The sequence below is a fragment of the Telmatherina bonti genome, assembly GCF_933228915.1.
Source record: "Telmatherina bonti genome assembly, chromosome: 17".
Taxonomy (NCBI): Eukaryota; Metazoa; Chordata; class Actinopteri; order Atheriniformes; family Telmatherinidae; genus Telmatherina; species Telmatherina bonti.
Window position 1 is genome coordinate 17969869 of NC_136615.1, and position 19333 is coordinate 17989201.

Below are 19333 nucleotides of genomic sequence, written 5' to 3' on the forward strand. Positions count from 1 at the left end.
AAACTCTGAAGCCCCTCCTTCTGTGACATTGCACCTGTCCTGTAGCAACTCCATTGGCTTCCAGTGAAATTCTTTATCATCCATAAAATCTTATTTGACATTATCAACAATCTCTCACCACTCTGTATGTCAAGCAGACTCTCAGATGTTCCTCTGCCATCAATCGCATCCTCCTTCCCACCTGCTTGCTTGTCAACCATAGGTGAGATCCTTCAGCCCCCCCAACGTTGGATTTCTCTACCACTGAAAATAAAACAGTCAACAGTCTTTGACCTCCTTCAGATCCAATCCTTTTCCTTTTTTGAAAAGTGCATTTCATTTAGTTATGAGAAAGGAAGGACACCCCCCCCCCTCCATGTCACCACTGTTCTTTATTGCATGTTTTATAAAATTTTAGTGCTTTACTTCCTTTCCTGTATTTTGATATTGTTAGTGAGTGCTTTGTTGGTGTTAAGCAGCAAGATGAGAAATAATACATCTTAAATATCTGAGAGTGTAAATGCAACTGCCGTGAAGTTGGACAGTTTCAATGTCAATACAATGTTGCAGCTTTTTTTTTGTCATCATGGTGTGAATAAGCAGCCGTAAAAAGCAATGTTTTCTCACAGCACTTGTAAGCTTAAATTCGAAATATAACATCAAAACAGACCTAGCATGTACATTGCATTAACAGTATATGCTGTTTTGTTTTTGCTTTTTTTTTTTTATCATACCTTTGACTTTCTACAGCTAGGGATCTAATACCCATTTTGCTATTAATACTGCCTCTGTGAAGGGTGACTGTTGATTAAATAGGTATCTACCTTTGCAAAGCAGGTGATGGAGGTCATGTTTTTGTCTGCCTTTATCTGCCCATGTGCGTTTATCTGTTAGCAACTTTGTGCAAAAACTAATTTAAGATTTTTTTTCTGAGAATGGGTTTTGGTCTAACTTAGACTCCATTAAGCCATTATTGGGTTCTCATTGAACTATTTGGAAATTTAAATTTTCAGCAATAGAAAAGAGTGTAATACTGCCGAAAAGTATAAAACTTTTAAAAAAATTATACTTTCATCTCAAAATTTTCTGTAATTTATGCATTTTTTCTTCATTGAAAGGCACTTACTAAGTGGGGTCTGGTATTTAGAGAGGTCAGATCAGACTTTGGGTTGAGCGTTGATCTGCATTTGCATTGAGCACTGTTTGCCTTTTCTACATTATGACTTAAAGTTGCAGGACCAACAATAGTGAGAAACAGACAGCCGCCAGATGTTGTTGTGGCTGTCACAAGACACATGAAACACACTGCCATCTGTTTTGCCTCTTCTTAGGTTTTGTACGTCATTGTCTTTCTATATGATGACCTTGGTTTGTTTTGGGAACTTCTCCAATGCTTGTCCAAAAGACAGCTGGGATTGAAATCTATGAGAAACGTGATAGATGAATTTTCCCCCAATCTACTCTTGAGCACGTGCTGTACCAGGGTAAAAAAAAAAAAAAAAATCAAACAAAACAAAAAAATTTAAAAGACAAGTAAACACCTCTTGAAAGTATATTTTAGTGCATTCCCTTTTGATGAATCAACTAAGTAATTTGCTTGAGGGGTGTGAAGTAAAGTTAATGAAGGAAGAAGGAAGCTGTATTATAGTATATGCATAGCAGGGTTTTTTTTTTTGTTGCCAACTGATTTGAGATGGCTGATCCGTTGAAGTGGGAAGGTAATGGATGGATAGCAACTCTAAGAAGATGCTTAAAACTAATTAGCAACAACACAGCTTTAACTGGATAATTATGCAGGCAGTGTACTTTTAATCTTACAGAAATATTTGACAGCAGCTGAAATAGCACCCAGACTAATACAGAGTAGTTTTTATTTTTGGACATTTCCTTTTTTTCTAACTGTTGAGAAAGACTATAAAGTAGGAGGAAGTGAATGATCAAAGGTGCAAAGCATTAATTATGATATATTTATAATTAGCAGTAAGTTATTAGTTCCAAATCTAAGATTTTAAGTTTCCACTTGTGAAAAGTTGCAGCTAGGACCTTTTTTCTGACTTTTGCATCACTGCTATCTATGTTTAGGCATTCTCAACAGTGTTGTTTTTCTCTGATAAGAGCAGAACCTGCGTCGCAATTGCGTCTAAGGAGACATCTGTTTGCAGCCAACTCCACTTATTTTACTCAAGAGCCTGATAAGGCTTCTACTGGTATCCTCTCTACATTTGGTCATTGTAGCAGTCTGCTGACCCTAATGTTCCCCTATAAACAAAAATGGTTGATAAAGTTCAAATGTCATTCAAAAGTTGAAATTTGATTTTAAAGAGAAAATAAGAGCAGTGATGACTATTGAAGTTGATGAATCACATGTTATTCTATGCTATAAGCCACTGATACCACAATATAACAAAGTGCTTAAGGCAGATTATTATTTTCTGAGGAAAACATTGATTTTTTTAGGGATAAGCAGTTTTCTTGGTAGAAAACTATGGTCCATTGAATCAGAATTCAATAAACCATAAAGAAATGTCATTTTGATGTTATTGTCATGACCAAGCAGATGGAAGATATCTAGAATCCTGAAACCCCTTATGTTTTGTGGGATTACAGGCTAAACCTCCAGTCTTTGCGCCATGCTAAATGTAGGTGTAGGAAATTGGAATACTAATGACTGGAATGATTCAGCAGTTTTCATCACTTTTAGCTTTCAGATCAACCGACACGCTTGATATGCATGAAGCTTGCTGAAATCAGGTGCTAAGTTAATGAACGTTTGCAGAAACCTTTAAATGATGTCTGCTTCAGCTCTTTTTATAAATCATTTTTCATGTCTCAGTACTAAATTTGGAAAAGTAAGCATTTAATATGCTTGAGGAAAACGAGGTCTTAAGTAATTTATTTCAGTAATAATATTATCAAAATTGGATGTATTATGCGCTTCATGTATTTTATCCTCCTTCCTGTTTTTAACCACCAATGATGTCTGACTCACTTGACAGATCTTGAATCTTTGCAGATGTGTCTTACTCCCAGCTGCCCTGCATTTCCCTGCTTTCTCCTCAGCTGCTTCTAATTGCACCAAACCATTTAAGGCAAATTCTCCAGACACCCAGTCAGTCAGACAAGACAGTTTAAGATGTCTGAACTCCTTTGACATCCATTTCATGGTTTTGGTATTTTGAACTCCTGATTTGGCTTAATTTGATGTTTTTTTCTTTGTTATGTCCTCTATTGGTGTGCCAGCAGCACCTTTATCCATCCTAAACGCCTACATTATTATCTTAAAACAGCTGGTACATGTAAACTTAGGTTAGGTAGAAGTTAACCTTGACCTGCAATGTACATACATGCTGTTACCTTTTCATGCTCTACTACATAAACATACTTTGAAAATACAAATGATATCCTTCCCCCCTTATTTCAGGTCTTCACAGAGAAATTTTCACTTTTTTCAAAACTTTAAAGTCTTCATTTCTGTCTTTACCTTTCCTTTTTTTTCCCCTTTGACATCAATTTGGTTAACATTTTGCCACCTGTTAAACTCCTTTTCCAGATCTTGATCAGTTCATTTCTAGACATGCAAATTTAGGCTTGAAAGGTGTCTCAAAATACCAGCTTGGTGACCTACATCTTTACAACTACATCTATGACAGGTACACAGATAGCCTGCTTGTAAAAACAAAGTAGGCTAGCCAATTTCATAATATGGATGTTTCCTTGAAAAAGTATCCAAATGTCATTTGCACCCCTTTTTCCCAATAATAAATAAAGCCCGGGTACACATCCTAATGCTAGTTCTCCTCATCGAATGATCCCCGTCTGTGAAATGCAATTACAATTATTATTAAAATAATGGTCCAAAATTCTCAGTTTCCAGAAATATCTGGTATTTAAAAGTGAATGAGTTTTAATGGGGTGTGGTCATGATTACTTTTGCCTGCCAAGTCTTGCCGTGAGCAAGTGAGGTCATTCAGCGCCAGGCTCCTTTTTCCAATTTACAGTTAAAGGCAAGACAGTTTTATTTAGAGCTGTTATGGCAGTGCAGTGCCACTTAGAGCAGAGAATTTCAAAGTCATGAGATACTGTAAGCTGACACAAATTCTTCAGGCAATGAGAAACAACGCTGTGCCTTTGACTGATTTGTGGACGGGTTCAACTGATGTGTGTCCAAATGCTGATGTCATGGAAAAGGCATTCCCTACTGTCCTGGCTTCTCTCGGCATGCCAAAAATACTGCACTAATTGATCTCCTCTCACTATCGCTTTCTCTCATTCTCTCTGTCTTGCACTGTGCTTTTGAGCTTTCAGTCATGTCATCTGTTGCTCAGCCATCTCTCCATTGTCTTATTACATTAAAGGACAATGGCAACTTTAATGTTAACATTGTTCATTTATGTAAACTTTAATTGGCCGTTTCTCTACTTCATTTTTTGACTGAACTTTCAAGACTGTGTATCATGGTAAAAAAACCAAAAAACAAAACAGGCATGTGCAGAATAGAAGCATACGACACTGACTTAGGGACAAGGAATAGACTGGGCTGAGCTAGAGTATATTCAACTAGTGTCAAAAAATAAAGACACAAAGAAAAGTGTATCTGTCTCTGTGTGGGTGGGTGGTCATAGTGGCAGTGAGTAGCTTGCTGGAATTTCATGATAATTTGACACTCCCATGGCAGAGTCCATGTGGTTGCATCTTTTGTTTTCACAGGCAATCCTTATCATCACTGAGTACCTGTATAAAGCTAGACACCATAATTTTCCATTCACCCTTTTTTGCTGCTGCTATTACAGCATAAAGCGGCCATAAGCGTAGCACGAAATTCTGGCCATGGTTGCGCGACTGAAATCAAAACCTTTAACACTTTTCATAGAGCTGTGTTTGTGGGAGACTTAATTTTCTCACTCCAATTTCTTCTTGTCTTTTTTTCAACATCCTTAAAAATCCATCTTCATCTTCAGCCGCTTATCTGGGGTCGGGTCGCGGGGGCAGCAACCTAAACAGGGAAGCCCAGACTTCCCTCTCCCCAGCCACATTTGCCAACTCTGCGGGGGGGATCCTGAGGCATTCCCAGGCCTGCTGAGAGATGTAATCCCTCCAGCGTGTCCTGGGTCTTCCCAGGGGTCTCCTCCCAGAAGGACGTGCCTGGAACACCTCACCAGGGAGGCGTCCAGGAGGCATCCTGACCAGATGCCCTGGCCACATCAACTGGTTCCTCTCGATGGGGAGGATCAGCGGCTCTAATCTGAGCCCCTCCCGGATGACCGAGCTCCTCACCCTATCTCTTTTTTTTTTTTAATTATTTTATTTTTCAATTTGTTTTGGATAATAGCTTGTATTACAGAGTTTATGCTGCTGGACCCGACCGGAAAGGACAGGAAAGGGGCAGAAAGAGAACAGAAAAGAGAACATAAAAAAACAAAAAAAAAACAAAAGAAAGAGATCAATGCATACATGTATATGCACATACATACCCACCTACATATATATGTATATACACTCGCACATACATTATATATATACATATATACATACATACATACATATACACATACATACACATGCATACACACACATGTACACATACATGCATACATAAAGATAGATATACATACATACATATACACATACATACACACACATATATATATATATATACATATATACACATATACATACTCACATACATATACACATACACATACACACACATACACATACACTCACACATATGCATACATATATACATATCCATACACATACATACATACATACACATACACATAAGTACACACACATACCCACCCACACACATAAATATATACACCCACACAAGCCAACTCTAGATTCGTGGAGAACAAAACCGTTGACAATCATGAGGACCAGAAACTAGCAAGTTAAGTCAAAAAGACAGAAAGAGAGGTACCTGCTGTTAGTGAATAAACTTGCTGGATGACTCAGTGACTGTGACACATGCAGAACATTCATGCAGAACATTCAGAGTGGAACGTGTTTAGAGAAGAGTGATCATGCCAATGTGACCCCGCCCGCCTACAGCTAGAGGAAGGCCAGGAGAACCCAGAGACCCGGGTAACCGACCGTCACCCCCAGGTACAGATCCCAACCCCCCCACTCCAGAGCCAGCCATGCATCTGCCCAGGAGGTGGCGAAGGAGGTGCCCAACCAGAGTCCCCCGCAGTCAGGGGGAACAGGCCCCAGCAGGCCCAGGCCGGCAAGGGCCGATCCCGCCGGGCACCGGCCACCTAGGGCAGACAGAGCGCAGGCCCCAGGGCCCCAAGAGCCCGTGAGCAGCCCCCCGCCCCCGCAGGCAGAGGGCACAGCCCACACCGACGGAGGACCAGGATCCCCAGACCGCCACCCAGCGGCAGCCAGGTCGCACCCCAGCGCACCAGCTGCGCCCCCGGGTACAGGACACCACCCCCCCACCACCAAACCACACACACATATACATGCATACCCCCCCCCCCCCCCCCCCAAACACGCACTCCCCTCTCAACCCCCATCCACACAACCCTCTGCAATCCATGCACATCATCCATCACATATACAACCCCACCCCACCTCTACTCACTCACCCATACAAAGTCACACGAACCCCAATCGCCCCCGCCCCCACACACGCTCACCCCCCCCCCCCCACACACGCTCACACCCCGCCACCCCATCCCTCTACTTCTACCCAACCACACATGCCCCACCAAACACCCCTCCGCCACCCATAGCCCCCCTCCAAACTTCACCCTCACTCACACATCCCATTCCGCATATACACCCCCCCCTACACACACACACACACACACACACACACACACACACACACCCTCACTCCTCCAACACAGGCACACCCCAATACAACCCACGCGCCAACATACCCCTCCACACACACATCTACTCATCCTCACACATCCCTATCCCCTACCCACCTATATCCCCAACCCTAATCCCCCCCCAGCCATCCCACCATCCATCTGTAACCCCATACACCCACTCCCACACATCCTCACCTCACCCCTCCATCATGTCCCATGTGAGATACCTCAGAGGGGGCAGAGGACAGGATGGCCCCGATCAGGGCCCCCATAATTACCGCCCACCACTCCCAGCGTCCCCCCCACCACCCCACAGATGCAGCCGACCCAGCACCCCCCCCAGGGCCGGCGACAACCCTCCTACAGCCAGGCCAGCCCAGACTTAGGCCTAATGGACGGCACTCTTCCCCCACCCGTACCCCCCCCCAGTAAAGCCCCGAGAGCAGGGGCATGAGAAGACCCTATCGTCCCTGCCTCCCCCCCGCTTATGACTGATTGTGAAGTATGTATTAGTTGCAATTAAAACTGAGGGAAGTGCCACGCGGTGTTGGGAGAGGGACCACCTAAGCAGCCCCGCCCACCATACACCGCATGCTCTTCCCCCTAATCATGTGAGTCGTCAGTGTTTTGGTGTTTGGTGTCTAAGTGTAATTAAAACTGGGAGGTGAGCCGAGGCTGGGTGCAGCGATCAAAACCACCTTGATGGCCTTTCTCACCACCCAGCGCCACGTGCACACCTCCCAATACCCTGCCTGTGTGTGATGGGGAGCGGGGAGGAAGAGGGGTTGAGGGATTTAAGTCTGGAGGAAAGTGAGCCGCCCGCAGCACTGGGCATGCCCCCTATTCCCAGGGCCCCCCAAGGACCAGGACAAGCCGGGGACAGCCATCCCCGTAACCAGAGCCTTCGGCGACTCTAACCAGAGTCATCACCGACCCAAGAGGGGACCAACTCACCACATGCAGAAGGGGGGCACGAGGACAAAGAGGAGGCGGGGTGGCAGAAGGGGAATCCCAGACCGATTGTCCACCGCCCCCTCACTCACAGAGGACACCCCCACCTGGGGACATGAAGTCCCCCCTTGTCCACACATCGGCACTTCACACTGTCTCAGCACACACCTACAGCCACACACACACACACTTCCGGACACATTCAGGTCCACCCAGCCACCCGTTCAGCCCACCCTTAAAACCATCCTCCTGACCCCCACGTCACATCCAAATCTCCCCCACTCCCATCCATCATATCTACACTTATCCACCAACCTACCACACACATGCACCACCCACTCCCCCATACATACACCCCTGCCCCCCCCCCCACACACACAGACAGCACGCCCCCCCTCCCCCCCCCCCCCCCCCCCCCCCACACACCCGTATACATGCACCACCGCCACTCCCCACATACACGCATCACCCCACTCCCCTACACACACGGCACTACCCCCCCCCCACAGACACCACGACACCCCCCCCACACACGCATCATCACACTTCCCCACCCACACACATCCACATACCTATGTACCGCCACCAGTCCTCAACGCACACCCCCTACACACATCCCTCCATACACACTCACATCCCATCCACACTATCAAACACCCCCCACTCAACAAGTCCCAGGGTCGCAACCAGGCACCAGAGCATGCACCTGCCCGCCGCCGCAGCGGCAGGTCCTCACCCTATCTCTAAGGGAGAGCCCGACCACCCTGCGGAGGAAACTCATTTCAGCCGCCTGGATACGAGATCTCGTTCTTTCGGTCAAGACCCCCGTCTCATGACCATAGGTGAGGGTAGGAACGCAGATTGACTGGTAAATCGAGAGCTTTACCTTCTGGCTCAGCTCCTTCTTCACCACGACAGACCGGCGCAGAGTCCGCATTACTGCAGACACCGTACCGATCTGTCTGTCGATCTCACGCTCCATCCTTCCCTCCCTTGTGAACAAGACCCCGAGATATTTAAACTTCTCCACTTGAGCTAGGACCTCACTCCCGACCTGGAGAGGGCAATCCACCCTATTCCGACTGAGGACCATGGACTCAGATTTGGAGGTGCTGATTCTCATCCCAGCCGCTTCACACTCGGCCGCGAATCGCTCAAGTGAGAGTTGGAGATCACAAGCAGATGAAGCCAACAGGACCACGTTATCTGCAAAAAGCAGGGACCCAATCCTGAGGCCACCAAACCGGAGCCCCTCAACACCTTGTCTGCACCTAGAAATTCTGTCCATATAAGTTATGAACAGAATCGGTGATAAAGGGCAGCCTTGGCGGGGTCCATCCCTCACCCGAAACAAATCCGACTTAGTGCCGGCAATGCGGACCAAGCTCTGACACCTGTCGTACAGGGACCGGAGAGCTCGCACAAGGGGGTCCAGTACCCCATACTCCCGGAGTACCCCCCACAGGAGTTCCCGGGGGACACGGTCGAACGCCTTCTCCAGGTCCACAAAAGCACATGTAGACTGGTTGGGCAAACTCCCATGCCCCCTCCAGGACCCCAAAGAGGGTATAGAGCTGGTCCACTGTTCCGCGGCCAGGACGAAAACCACACTGCTCCTCCTCAATCCGAGATTTGACTATCTGGCGTCCCTCCTCTCCAGGACCCCTGAATAGACCTTACCAGGGAGGCTGAGGAGTGTGATTCCCCTGTAATTGGAACACACCCTCCGGTCCCCCTTCTTAACAATGGGGACCACCTCCCCAGTCTGCCAATCCAGCGGCACTGTCCCCCGATGTCCACGTGATGCTGCAGAGACGTGTCAGCCAGGACACGCCCACAGCATCCAGAGCCTAAAGGATTCCGGGCGGATCTCATCCACCCCCGGGGCCTTGCCACCAAGGATCTTTTTGACCACCTCAGCAACTTCAGCCCCAGAGATAGGAGAGTCCACCCCTAAGTCCCCCAGCTCTGCTTCCTCATCGGAAGATGTGTTGATAGGATTGAGGAGGTCTTTGAAGTATTCCTTCCACCGACCCACAACGTCCTGAGTTGAGGTCAGCAGCTCCCCATTTCCACTGTACACAGTGTTGACGGAGCACTGCTTCCCCCTCCTGAGCCGCCAGATGGTGGACCAGAATCGCCTCGAAGCCGTCCAGAAGCCTTTCTCCATGCCTCGCCGAACTCCTCCCATGCTCGAGTTTTTGCTTTGGCGACAGCCGAAGCCGCATGCCGCTTAGCCTGTTTGGTACCCATCAGCTGCCTCCAGAGTCCCACAGGCCAAGAAGGCCCAATAGGACTCCTTCTTCAGTTTGACAGCATCCCTCACTGCTAGTGTCCACCAACGAGTCCTGGGATTACCACCACGACAGGCACCAATGACCTTACAGCCTCAGCTCTGGCTGACCGCCTCAGCAATAGAGGCACGGAACACAGCCCATTTGGACTCAATGTCCCCCGCCTCACTCGGGACATGTTTGAAGCTCTGCTGAAGGTGGGAGTTGAAGCTCGCTCTGACAGGGGACTCAGCCAGACGTTCCCAGCAGACCCTCACAACATGTTTGGGCCTGCCAGATCTGACCGGCTTCCTCCCCCACCATCTGAACTAACTCGCCACCAGGTGGTGATCAGTTGACAGCTCCGCCCCCCTCTTCACCCGAGTGTCCAAGGTTCTTACCTCCTTACATTTTTGTTTTTGTAATCTTTATAGATAAGGTGGGTGAGAGCATAGGATTTTTTTGTTGTTTTTTCTTTTTGTTTGTAGTTTGCTTATTTTAAGATTCTTATCACTGATTTGTTTTTGAATCAGTCGCTTTTTGTTAACCCACTTCATATTGTAGATAAATACAAGATTTTTTTTCTTTAAAGCTTGGGAGCCAGTCTGATTCAATCTGAAGGATGGCAATTTTCATGTTGCATTCAGGAACCTCTAAACGACATGTAACATTGCATATAAAATTTGCCCTGCCAATTATTATCAGAGGATTCTACCAACCGAGATTTCATAAATGCATCCATGTCCATGCACCTGATTCGCTGACAATGAGGGGAGACATTGAGACAGGTCACTGATGTCCCATTGGTTGCCACCACCCAAAGACTCTACAAACACCATCAGGCACAATGGATCAAGCGGACAAATTGCACATTAACTGCAAACTATGCAGTGTTGACCTCTAAGTCCTGGTTGATACATGTTTCACCTTCTTCCTGCCACAGAGGCACTTGAACATGTGGCTAGAGACATATACTGTACTCAACCACAGCCCAAAGACTGGCCAGCAAAATGTTCCTCTGGGTTCCGCTGCACTGCTACCAGGAGTGGAACTTCAAGGTGGAGGTGTACAGCAAAGTCTGCTGGTGGCTGAACATCAGAGTGACACCCATAACACCCTCAGAGTGATGCTTTGGTAAAATGCTTCAACAAGATCCTGGCCACCCAGGTTGTCATCCTGACAGACAACGGCAGTGGGATTGGAACCTCTACCTTCCCATTATCTTCTGGCTCTGTCAGATGGTTGTTGAGGAGTCCACCTGCTGTACCCCTGCTTTACTGATCTTTGGTCGCAAGCTGTACATTCCAGTGGAAATGGTGTTTGGATCTTCCTGAAAACTGGAGCTCACAAGAGGTTAGGATTGGATTATTTTTGCGAAATGAAAAAGGGGCTCAAGTTTGCTCAGCTGTTAAACTGGCCCAGGATGTCCTGACTGCGGCATAGTGCAAGCAGAAACAGGCTTATGCCTCTCTCTGCCATAAGCAAGAATTGCTCCTGGGGTTTCAGTGTTCTGTCACTAGGCTGGATCTAGTGTCGTTCTGCAAAGACTTTCTAAGGAGGAAGTTGCAGAAGAGGGGCTGGGTGGTGGTGCTCCATCTTGACCACCTTACCCATACCAACCAGCCGTGCCCCTGGAAGGAGGCTCAGAGACTGTTCTCCCCACCAGCAAAGACTGATTGCCCACAAGAGGTGTCCTCCACATTTCAGATTAAGCTGGGCAGGTCCCTGCAAGGGAGACTTTGTTGTGGACTTGTAAATGATGGTATGTGTGTTGTATTTTGTTTTTGGGGTTGTATTCCTTTGTCTTAGGTTGCTGGGAAAGTTATCCCTTGGGGGGATAATGTAGCAGTTTCTGTTGTTGGCCTGCTCAGGATGGGATGTTTGCAGATTTCCCCATCTTGCGTTTTAGTGTCCACTTTGTTCTTCAGTGTGAGATAAATGTATGTGTGATCCTCTGACATTACCTGTATGTGAATAATAAATTGTATGTGTTTTAATGGTAAACAGTATGTCATTCTTAATTCTGTCCAATGGATGGTATATAATACCAAATTCAAATATACAAAATAGACTAGCTCAGCTCTCGAGTTTCAAACAGATCTTAACAATTGGCTTGATAAAACTGCTCTGTCATCCTCCTGCACCCTTCCTCCTTCCCATCTCATTTTATCCATCTGCACGTTATGTGGCCACATAATTTAAACAATGTGACTCTAGCATGCTGACATTGTTTTACCGGGCAGAGGAGCCAGCGAGACCCGTGCGTCTTTTGTGAGGTTCTTGGGGAGTACCACATCCACTCTGCTGAATAACAAGACCAGACAAACTATGTGAGCAATGTACAAACAGGTCATGTTACAAGCAAAACAATCATTTGACAACACTGGAGCAGATTGCAAAGCACATTAAATGCCAATGGGTGAAGGGAAAAAAGCATCTTTTGCAAAAACAATAATGTCTTAATGTCTTTATTTTTCTGTATTTCAAAACACTTGTAGCACTGGAATGCTATATAAGTTCTTTGTTTTGTCTCACTGTGCTTTGTGGTTTCCTTTTTGTCATTCTGTTGTTTTTACAGTGGTAGCTGTGTGGAAATACTGCTGAAAGCTTACAGTTTTTCTTAACCAGTTCTAAATATTTCTCCATACTTAATTCACTTTTTCAAAACTTTGCCAGAAGAAGGAAAAAACAAGAAGTTATTCCTTAGAACTGAACCCACCATTGTTTTTCAACAGCAAATCTTTACTAACAGAAGAAAAGTAAATAAAGTCTAGTATTGTATGTGTGTGATGTTGATATACACACACACAATATATATATATATATATATATATATATATATATATATATATATATATATATATATATATATATATATATATATATATATATATATATATATATATATGTATGAGGTGAGCCATGGTGACAAATTGGGTGCAACCATTATGATGGCAGCAGGAAACCACTATGAGAGTTTGAGATTGCCAGCTACTGTCTTTCTTTCTTATTAGATTTATTTATGACCAGTTCCTCCTTTTACTTTACATAATCACAAGTAGACACATTGGCATTTTTAAAAGGACATGGAAAGGTCATTTGTTTTTCTTTCCCTGTTGTGTGGTCCAACATTACTGGAGACGATTACTGTTTTCTCTGTGTGTGTTTAATCTTGTCTTGGAATGTCTTGAACTGTTTTTTGTGATATCTTATCAAGTACCTAATGGTTCTGAAGTCTGTCATAGAACTGCAAACACTGATGTTTGGCATTTTCATAGAGAGGAACTTTGTCCTTGTGGAGTTCTTGGAGTCAAGCCAGATGCCACTTTGATCTATTTTCCTGCAATTATAGAGCCACTGTATTAAAATAAGAAATATTAAAATCAATATGTCTGTCCACCTTATGTGTGTGTGTGTGTGTGAGAGAGATAGTGAGAGACTGACAGATAGATTTGCACATTTGTAAACATCAATAAAAGGGGTTAAAATGGATCTTTACTCACAATATAACCATTTGTAGTTTAACACCTGTAACCAGACATTTTGAGACTGTGAAAGATTCCACTCCACCTCACTTCACTCTTATTGGGTTGTGCTTTTTTTTTAGGTAAATAGCTCTTAATTACCCTCAAAGTTAATTGCTGCTATATGAAAGAGAATACAGTACTCACCTTGAAAGCTCTCACTCTCACACAAAAAATTAAAGCCAGAATATAATATAACAAACTTATATAAAATATTTGTCTGACAGTTTTATTAAAAAATACTTTAAAAAAAAAAAAAAAAAATTAAAAAAAAATCTTACTTCTGGGAGAGCTCAAATACAACATAACTTGAGGTTCAATAGCTCAGCCACACCAGATTCATCACTTACACAATTGTTTTTTGTCGATAAATTTGTGGTGTAATTACTAAAATCATTTGTTTAAAAGATTTTTTGGGGTCATTTTCAGGTTTACTCTCTATGCAGTGGATAGCCGAGGCAGTCATTCTGATTCAAGCTTTGTTTCTGTGCGTACATCTTGTCCAGTGGTGGATGATAGTCGAGCTGAAGGTAATTTTGTCTCTTACTTTTTTAAAATATGTATTTATTTAATCCATATTCCATCTTCTAATTCAAACTTTCTCATATATACATACAATTCCAAATACAATACAATACAAAAAAAAAAATCTGCTCAGTGACTTATAGACAGCCCATTTAAGAAAATTATCACACAGTATAAGTTGATTGTTTACATTCATGATTCCTCTGCATGTCTCTGATGATGTCTGTCTCTTCACCCCTTGACAGAAATAGCAGACAGGGTGTACAACTTGTATAATGGCTACACCAGTGGCAAGGAACAGCAGATGGCTTACAACATGATGATGGAGATTCCTCCTCCTCTGCTATACAGAGTCCAGCACCACTATAACTCCCACTATGAGAAGTTTGGGGACTTTGTCTGGCGTAGTGAGGATGAACTGGGTCCCAGGTGAGAAGACACTACACCTTCCTGAATGCAGGATTGAAAACTGCTTCAGTTATAATTGTTTTCTTTGTATCTAGTTAATCTCTTGTTCAGAAAAATTAAGGTCACATTTTTACTTCCCAGTTTGCAACAATTTCACTAATTCACATTGTCGTGTCTGATTACATTGTTTTGGTTTTGATCATTACAATCACCCCGAGGTTTCTTGCATAATGACAGAAAAAACTGGCTGAACTAGCAGATCATTCTGCCATTTCTCTCAGTACCATGTGCCACCCTCCCATCACCACCCCCTTCAAGCAAGAACGTTATTGCTCAACACACATGTACACACACTTTCAAAAGTGCCTTTACTCGGAAAGGAACCGGACAAGGTCACCATTAAAACTCCGGGGTTACAGTCGCTCCTCACATCACCATGGCGATGCCAAAACAGCATTTGACAGCCAAGCCAAACAGTAAATGTGATACTCGGCTAACATTAACTCAACTTCCAACTCCATTTCCTCTTCCTTCTCATAAAAAAAAAAAAAAAAAAAAAAGTTCATCTGTAGCTACACTACACCACCCCGACATCCCCCTCACCCATGACCTTCTTTACAGGGACACCACCATTGATGGTTTGAACAGGCAGTGAGACATTACAAGACCATGAGAACAAAGAGAGGCTGACTGTCTACCAACGCTGCAAAGAGGGAAATATAAACAATCATTAAACAAAATGTTTAGAACAAAAACATTTCATGCATGTGAGCCTGAGAAGGCAGTTTCCCCAGCACTGATGATAGCAACACAAGATCTAAAGTTACAGCCCAATGTTTTGGTTTGTCCACCCCCACTGCCTGGAAGCACTCCTTTCAAGCTATAAATAATATAATAATTGAGGAATAATTTTGTCTGTAGGAAGACTGTGCTTCTTTCTGATTGGTGAAGGGGGGTGGGAGGCACAGGTTGGCTGCTGGGACTTAGAATTGGAGTAGCTGGACATTATGTTTGCGTGTGGGCAACTTCAAGTTGGTGGGAGTGGAAGGGGGCTGGGGTGGCTTTTGGATGAGTGAGTGTGGATTATTTACTGCCTGAAGTTGGCAAGGTTGAGCCTCGTTGTGGTAATTTACAAGCATGCTCTATTGGTGGTGCCTTTTAAAAGGTAACAGAATGGCCAAGAGGAACGTAAGCTCAGTCAGCACTCCTCAAGAAGCCGAAACTCCCAGTAGCCCCTGCATGTCCACTAATGTTACATTAAACACAAGCGCCTGTGTTTTAATTTGAACATGCCGTGAGACACGGTTAGTGTTGTTTTTTTCTTATAAACCCTAATGTCATGTTGGTTTTTAGTTTCCCTGTATTCACTGAAACGAGTCTTTCTGTGTGTGTGTGTGTGTGTGTGTGTGTGTGTGTTGTAATCAGTGACATATCTTACCTGCTGCATTCACAGGTTATTACAGGGAAAGATTGATTTGAAATGGTTCTTATCTGTCTTATTGTTCATGTGCTCCTAGGCTTTCCTTGATAATGTGTTTGGTATTCGGTTGTTTCAGACGTAAGAATTTAAGGGAAATGAGAAAAATGCCCCACCGCCCCCCCCTCCAACTACCACCACCTCCCCAACCCACCCGTTTCAGCAAATAAGTGAAAAGGATGTCTGTACTCGTTGCTTAACTAAAGACAGATGTTGATGCTCTGCAGACACTGCTTCTCAAAATAAATGGAATTTTGCCTTTCTCCCTGTGTGTTTTTCCCATTTCAGTGGCCACACGAGTTTAACACGCTTAAATAATCTCAGTGTTTTTGTAGTTATACATTGTGTTTGTGTGTGACTTTGCAGGGTGTCTTTTATGAATTGTGCTGAACTCACATATGTTTCCTTCATTTTGGTAAACTTTAACTTTAAACTCAAGACCAGGAGACAAAATTCTTTGTTTCAGTCCGCTACGCAGTGGTGTTGTTGGAGCGCACCATACATGAATATGGGTCATGCATGTGACGTAAACCGGCAGTCCCATTAGAATGTCTGAAGCAATGCTTTTATTATTTTGTATCATTTATAAGTTTAACAAATAGACCTCCAAAATGTAATGTAATCCTGCTTTGCTTACGTCATTTTGCAGCAACTGATGCAGCAAAACATGCTGGAAAATATATTGCATATTTGCTCTGTTTAAATCCCTGCTCTTTTGGTTTGTGGTGTCTGTTGTGAGAAATGCTTAGAAAGACATTAACTTAGAAATATGTAAGTGGAAAAGACCTTGAATAGTTTCACAATTAATGCTTTTTTTTTTTATTCTATACTATAAATGTTTGTTTTATTTTGTTGTTGTTGTTTTTTTTGTTTTTTTTTGGTCTTTTTTTAAAACAAATTACAACCATATAAACACAACAGAGTTGGAAACAGATCAGTGAAACATTAAGCTTTTTAATGAATAATTACCTTGTCATTAACTTGATGGCATCAACACATCTCAAACACTTTGGGACGTGGTCAACAAAAGGCTGGAACAGTAAGTAAAATTAAAAGGAAAAAGCAAGAAGAACACATTTTGAGTGATTAGGTTAATTGGGAAGAGCACCTTAAAGGTAAAGTCTCTTAGAAACATGAAAAAGTTTCATAAATCTTTTTAAAATAAAAAAAAAAAAAAAGAGAGAGAGAAATTTCATTATGAAGTCCCCCAATGTAAGACTGCCATGACTGAAGATTGTCAAATAATCAAATATTGCAATAATCTGGAAACAACTTTGCAAAGCAAATGTCCAAACTTCAGCATTGTATGCCTTGGAAATGAGCAGGACGTCAGACACAGACTTCGTGCAGGGGCTGCGTGTTGGGAATGTAACGATGACTGAAGTGTTTTGTTTTGGTTTTTTCCTACCTAGAAAAGCCAACTTGATTATTCGCAGGGTGGAGAAGATCAGCCTGTACTGCCGGTCGCTTCTGCGCAGCACCCACATCCAGAGTCGCACCGACACCATGGCGTATGTCTACTGCCGGAGCGAAGAGAGTCGAGCTCCCAGCAACACGTGGCACAGCTCCATACATGACAGTCGCACCTTGTGCATGGAAAAGCTCATTTCTGTACAGCGCAACACGTACAGCAACACCAAACTCCGATGAGACCGGAGTTTAACAAGAAGACGTGTCTTTTTTTTTTTTTTTACTTTTATTTATTTATTTCTTGCAAAAAGGCATCACTCGATAGTGATGAACCTCTTCAGTACACTGCAGCTCATGTGACTGGTGCAAGAAGAGGCTGGAAAAAAGAAGAAAAGAAAAAAATTCAAAGCCTACTGGAGGTTATGTTAAAGCTACCTAAAGCTTACTTTTGTGTAGCCTTTCTTTATGATAGGACAGAAGAAAATGGGGGGGAATCACTGGAGGGGACATATTTGTCAACTGCAAATTGCCAGTGATTGCACATATCAACGAGAAACTGCAGCGTGAACATGTAAAATATCATTCAGCGAAAAGAAAACTGGTTGGCTTAAATACTTTGAATGTAATAATGTAGTTCCCTTTTGGTGCTTTGATGCTTACCTGGAACACTGAAAAATATGGGGAAAAATGGACATTTTTCTTGTATAACTTCTTTGCCTTTGCTACCTTTGTTTGGAAGGAGAAACTAAGACATTTGAAAGCCATTTGAAAAATCATTAAAAAAATTTTTTTTAAGTTCATATTAATTAAATAAAAGAAAGAAAAAACTTTGCATTAAGAATTAATATTCGGTATTTAAGACATTACGTAGTTTAGTCTTGTATGACTTTTGATAGGTTCAGTTGAAGTAGCAGGCTTTTTGTATGGTAACAGATTCATAAACTGTCCTGACAATTATGCAAAGACAGAATATAGGTGCCATTCATACAGATATACTTCGAGTTTTAGTTAAGGTTTATCATCATATGCATAATTTTATCTGCATTTTAGTTCAGTATTACCCAAAAATAAACACCACTGATGATATAGTAACTCAAACAAAGGATGTTTACCCAGGTTCATTATGAACTGAACAAAGGAAAACCATCACACTTCTGCTGTTCTCAAACATGCCAAATAAAATAATCATTTTGACATAAATGCAATAGTATTGATAGTGGGTAAAAAAAAAAACGATGAGCTAGAAAATGAACCAGATGTTGCAGCTAGATATGCTTCTAATCCAATCAGGGCCAGTTTGACAGAGAAAGGAGATTTGTGACACTTTGGGACAAGTCATCATGAGACAATGAAAGTAGAAGTAATGTTAGACATAAGAATAAATTGATACTGGCTAACTTGGCTGGCTTTGAAAAGTCCTTCCTTCTCAACAGAATGTAATTGTTCGTATTTTATCTGTGCTTGTGGAAAACAAGCAGGATAATAAGATTAAAGTTTTGACTCAATCCAGCCATACACAAGAAGTACTTTACGCTGTTCTGTGAAGAGTCAGTGATTGTAGGGACGACATGGGATTCTTTTTAATCCTCTAATTTTAAAGTCTTCAAAGCCATGGATCTTGTTTTAACGAAGACAAACAATGCCTTTTTTTCCAGTATGTTTATCTCATATTATGAATTGTGATAAATTATTATATTGTAAATTTCAATTGTAAAAAAAACAAAAAACAAAAGATACCTGTATTATCATGTGGATTTGTCTTTTTTCTGAAGAATGTGAAATATTAAATATGTACAGAAAACATGAGACTTCTCTTCTTTCACCACAATGGACTGACCATTGGTAGAGGCAAAATAACTTGTATCCCTCTAGTAAATAATGCATTCCAAAAGGACTTCCTCCATCTAGCAATATCCACTTCCACTGAAAAACCTGAGCTGATACATGCAGCATTAGGGA

The 19333-nt window shown here is 43.0% G+C and overlaps 1 protein-coding gene across 1 annotated transcript in view; it reads left to right on the forward strand.

The window, feature by feature from the left end:
- The window catches only part of astn2 (astrotactin 2), a gene marked incomplete at both ends in the record, with an annotated part of 274064 nt that extends 256450 nt beyond the window's left edge, over positions 1-17614 (forward strand). The window contains 3 exons of the mRNA XM_079256074.1: positions 13984-14084; positions 14325-14508; positions 17377-17614. Of these exons, the coding sequence (XP_079112200.1) occupies positions 13984-14084; positions 14325-14508; positions 17377-17614 (523 nt within the window). The remainder of the gene's footprint in view (positions 1-13983; positions 14085-14324; positions 14509-17376) is intronic.
- Positions 17615-19333: the final 1719 nt, after the last annotated feature.